Below are 4,942 nucleotides of genomic sequence, written 5' to 3' on the forward strand. Positions count from 1 at the left end.
CACGGCCAGCGCTGCCCCCTACAGCCCCACAGCTGCACCCGCCCCCGGGCACTGCCACGGCCAGTGCTCCCCCTATGGCCCCACAGCTGCACCCATCCTCAGGCACTGCCACGGCCAGCGCTCCCTGCAGAAATCCTGCCGCTGTGCCCAGCGCTGGAGGTGCACATACCTGCGATGGGGCTGGAGAAGATGCCCAGTGCGTGCGTGTCGTCCACCCATTTGATGTCAAAGCCTTTCTTCCTGCCAGGGACAGCGAGCCGCTGAGATCTGAGGCATCGATGACATCAGCACAGTGGGGGCGAGGGACAGGGGGGCAGGGGCTGCCGAGGGGGGCCCGAGGGGACTGGCCCTGGGAAGGGGCTGGACAAGGCCGGAGTGGTTTCCGCAGCGCCATTTCGGACATGAGGCCAAAGGTGAGAGGCGGGGGGAAACAGGCAGAGCCCAGAGGCTCAGCGGGCGGGAACTGGCTGGGGAAGGCCTCGATCCGGAGCCCCGTGGCCATCTCGGGGGCGTGTGAATCTGGCAAAGGAGCTTGCATAGCTGGGGGCTGCCGGGGGGAGGTCCTGGCCTCTGGGGCAGCGCAAAGGCCTGAGCTCTGGAGAGTGACCGTGCAGGCTGGCTCTGAGGTGGGATGGGCAGGGGTCTCTGCCCAGGCTGGGGGGACTCACTGGTAGCTGCAGAAGACGCGCAGCAGGTCGGCGGTGCCGAAGTCCTGCGGGAAGTCGTAGATCTCGATGACATGGGGCAGCTCCGAGTTGCTGAGGTCCAGCTCAGCGGGCTGCCAGCCGCAGTAATCAAAGCGGGGCTCCTGCAGGCTGCTTCTGGGCTTCTCACCGCCCGACAGCTGGGGGGACACACAGGGCTGTGAGCTACCCCCCCGGTGCCCAGGATGGGACCCCCCCGCCCTACCCAACAGCCCTGCTCAGAGGGACAGCTCGCGGGCACCTGCCCCATCGCACGCTCTGCAGCTTGGCAGCCTGTGCGGAGCGAGCGAGCAGGCTGATTAATGGGGCGAGTCCCCGGGCCCGCGCGCCGGCCATCAGCCCGGGAGATGGATTAACAGCCCTGGGGACGCGGGGAGCTATCGACCGGGCCTGTGCGCTGCGCCTGGGCCTCTCCCGTTCCTAACCTCCCTTGGCTTTGCTGTGCCACTGGGGTCCCGAGCCGGAGGCAGGACACAGCCACGGCTGGTGCACTGGCTGCTGGCTCCCTGGAAACCCTTCACATGCCTGTCATGCTCACTGCCAGGGCACGCTGCCCCACACGGCACCTGGCACACATGGCACCTCCCCAAAACAAAGCCAGCAGCCACACGTCCAGCTCAACCCCAGTGCCACGGCCGGACCTCCCCCGGCCTGCACCAGGCAGGCAAAGGGCCACACTGGGCAGCACAAGCTGCCGCACGGGCACTGGAGATGGCAAGGTCCCAGCGACTCTCCAAGGGATCTGGGCCCAGGGCCGGACACACTAACCAGCCCCTGACATGGCGCTCACGGGCGAGAGGTCACAGGCAGGGCCTGGGGTGCCTGCAGCTGGAGCCAGAGCAGCAGCTGCAGTGTGGAGTTGCCCAGCTGGGGCTGACTGAGAGGATGGATTCAGAGCTAGGGACTGCTCACCGCTTGGGTGGGAAAGCCAGGCTGCCCCAGCCCACATTATGGGGGTTCCCCTCGAGTGGGTCCCATGCCAGCCTGTGCCTCTGCCCCAGAGACAGCAAACAGACCTGGGTCGCAAACCTATCACCCAGTCCGGGCTCTGCCCTGGCCACCCCCGGTTCTCCGGAGCAAGGCACCTTCCCACCCAGCAGCCGGTGTGTCTGCTGGGCACGGTGACATCGACGGCACTGAAAGGCTCTTATCTTCAGAGCCTCCTGGGACCTCGCAGAGAGACGGGCTGGTACTGAGTCCTAGCAACAGCTCACGCGTCCACAGCGTGTGGGCACAGCGGCCCCCAGCCCCTCAGACGTAACCGCAACGCGCTGCACGGGGGATCCTGTCCCACCCTGAACCAGCCCCCCTGGGGCGTTGCCGGGCACTGCAGGACAGACCCAGGGAGACAGAACGTTGCCAGCACTGCCACAGCCACACACTGAGAGCCAGCGACACCACCCATCTGGGGCATCGCCGGGCACTGCAGGACAGGCCCAGGGACACACACTGCCAGGGATGGTCTAGACAGTATTTGGTCCTGCCATGAGGGCGGGGGACTGGACTCGATGACCTCTCGAGGTCCCTTCCAGTCCTAGAATCTATGAATCTATGATGATGCCCATCTGGGGCATCGCCGGGCACTGCAGGACAGGCCCAGGGACACACAGCGTTGTCACAGCCACGCGCTGAGAGCCAGCGACGCCGCCAGGGCCAGTGATCTGTCTCGCGCTCTCCCCGCCGCGCTATGCCCACCAGGGGAACCCTGGGTCCAGCCCAGCCCCAGGGGATCTAAGGGGGGCAAAGCGCATTTCCAGCACAGGATGCAGCCCGGAGGCTGTAGAGCAGGGCCCAGGTATCTCTAATAGCGCCAAGCTGCCTGGAGCTCCGTTTTACATCCCATCCAAACACACAGCAGCGAGCACCTTCGACATGCCCAGAGGACAGAGGAAAGCACCCCACGCAGCACAGCACCCCGGATATGATAGAAACCACTTCGAGCCGGGGGTGCAGCAGCAGCCCCCCCAGTTCCAGCCCCTGTGCCCAGCCCCGGTCCCCAAGCAGCCATAACAGGATGCAGCGAGGCTGTAAGTCCCAGGCAGCCCGGTCAATATGCAGTGTTAATTGGGACCCTTTGCCGGTAAGGAGGGATGTGAGGCAGGCGAGGGGACAGGCAGAGAGGCTGGGTACCGGCGGAAGGGACGGCTGAGTTCTGAAGCACATGGGACACACTCCGGCTATCGGCGAGCGTGCCGGCAGCACCGCTGGGCCGGGCCAGCCCTGCATTCACTAGGAGCGCTCTCAGGGCGCACATCCAACAGGCTGAGAGCCCTCTGCTGCCACTGGCTTCAGTGGGAATTGTGCTGCACGGCTCAGGCAGGATCGGGCCCTGCGGAGACGCTCCAGGAAGCAGAGCACTCGGGTAACTCCGATGATCAGACACCATGGAGTGCAAACTGCTCAGCCCGCGCCATCCCTGACCTTCACGAACCACGGAGTGCAGGAGAGGGGAAGAGGGATTAGAGAGCCGGGCTGCCAAGCGGCTGCTTCCAGGCCTAACGGCACAGGTCAAGCCAGCGCTCTGCGAGCTCCCCAGCCTGCCAGCTGCAGCCCCTCTGCCGCCAGCGCTGAACCCACCCGCTTGCTCCTGGCAATGCCTGCTGGGAATGCTGGAGGCCTGCCCCACTGCAAGGGCTCCCTGTCCTGCTGCTTGGGCGGCCGCTCAGTCAGTGCCGGAGTCCTGGCTCACGAGCTAGTGCCAGCCAGCGACACGGCACCAAGAGGGCAGGCTAGAGCCAGAGCTGCCAACCCCCACCCGGGGCAGCGCTCAGGCCCCGTCCATCACCACATGGCGGGGCTCAGGGACACCAGCTGCTGTGCAAACCCAGCAGGTGAGTGCTCGCAGGGGCACGGGTGAGGCTGCCCCGAGGGTGACTCCAGCCCCACACCCGCAGGGCGCTGCATCATTCCCCAGGGCGGCCTGCTCTGCAGCGCGTTCCCACGGCGGGGGCTGACAGAACTCCCAGGAGAGCCAGAAAGTGGTGGACAAAACATCGAGGGGCGGGGTTATTCCACCCCCACCCCCATTTTGGGGTCCTCCGACAGAGCGCTGGGGGGAAGGCTGGCTACTGCGATGCGGGCTGACAAAGAACAGGAAGGAGTGCGCTCCTCCATCGGGGCTGTCACCCCCACCCTCTCCTGGGACCCCACTGGGCCTCACAGGGGTCCTGACCAGCCTGGGCCAAGACAGGGACCCAGATGACGTCACCGGCTCCCCTGGCTCCAGCTGTATCCTGACCATCGGCTGGGTCAGCCTCCGCTCCCAGGTCCTTTCCTTCCCTCGCTCTCTTTCCCGCTGTCTAACGACTGTCTGGCTGAGCCGGCCAAGCCGCAGCCTGTATGTTACAGCACTGCTCAGAAAGGCAGCTCCAGGCAATGCCTAGGACACGCGGCGCTGGGACAAGTTCGCCAGTCTCAGAGGGGCTGATAAGATCGTGTGCTGGGCCTGCGTTTTTAGCACTGAGATTGCAAGTGAAGGTCAAGACCAGAGACAGAAGCTGCATTTTTCTCTCTTTGCAGTTCTTTTCTTCCCCTCTTGTGTGTGTCTGTCAGGAAACGGGATCAGACTAACAGCAGCAACAGCTCCAGCCCAGCTCAACTCCCTCCTTCCCCAAGGACAGCTGGACGTTAGGAAAATCTTCCTGTCAGGGTGGTTAAGCACTGGAACAAATTGCCCAGGGACGGGGTGGAGGTTTTTAAGAGCAGTCAGACACACACCTGTCAGGGATGGGCTACATCAGGGCTTCGACCCCCTTCTGACAACAAAAATTACTACACGAGCCCAGGAGCCTGAGTCCGCTCCAGTCCCACCGCCCCGGCTGCGGGGGCCAAAGCCTGAGCCTCAGCACCCTGTAACACCGGTAACCTGAGCCCCGCCGCTCAGCCCCAAGCCCCAGCAAGTCTAAGCCAGCCCTGGAGACCCCACTAAAATGGGGTCCCGACCCACCGTTTGAGAACCACTGGTCTAGGTAATACCGAGTCCTGCCTCAGTGCAGGGGGCTGGACTAGCCGACCCAGTGAGGTCCCTGCCAGCCCTACACGTCTGTGATTCCCATCTAGGAGCCTGTCAGACAAGGGGATTTCCTTCCACAGACTCTCGGCAGCTACTGGGGGAGGGAACAAGGGATGCTTCATCCTCTACACTTCAAATGCGCCAATGTTTTTCTCTCTTTTCTGTATCAGTAACAAAAGGTAACAACAGGCTGCTGAAGGGTGTGCGGGCCATGGCGCTAGGCAGG

General features: G+C 64.2%; 1 protein-coding gene across 1 annotated transcript in view; it reads right to left on the reverse strand.

Moving 5' to 3' along the window:
- The window catches only part of R3HCC1L (R3H domain and coiled-coil containing 1 like), a 45,855-nt gene that overhangs the window by 6,642 nt on the left and 34,271 nt on the right, over positions 1-4,942 (reverse strand). The window contains exons 4-5 of the mRNA XM_029911356.1: positions 669-921; positions 170-240 (exon numbers count right to left, since the gene is read on the reverse strand). Coding sequence (XP_029767216.1) covers positions 170-240; positions 669-921 — 324 coding nt within the window. The remainder of the gene's footprint in view (positions 1-169; positions 241-668; positions 922-4,942) is intronic.

Source organism: Terrapene carolina, unplaced genomic scaffold (assembly GCF_002925995.2).
Source record: "Terrapene carolina triunguis isolate 2854851 unplaced genomic scaffold, T_m_triunguis-2.0 Scaffold95, whole genome shotgun sequence".
NCBI classification, from domain to species: Eukaryota; Metazoa; Chordata; order Testudines; family Emydidae; genus Terrapene; species Terrapene triunguis.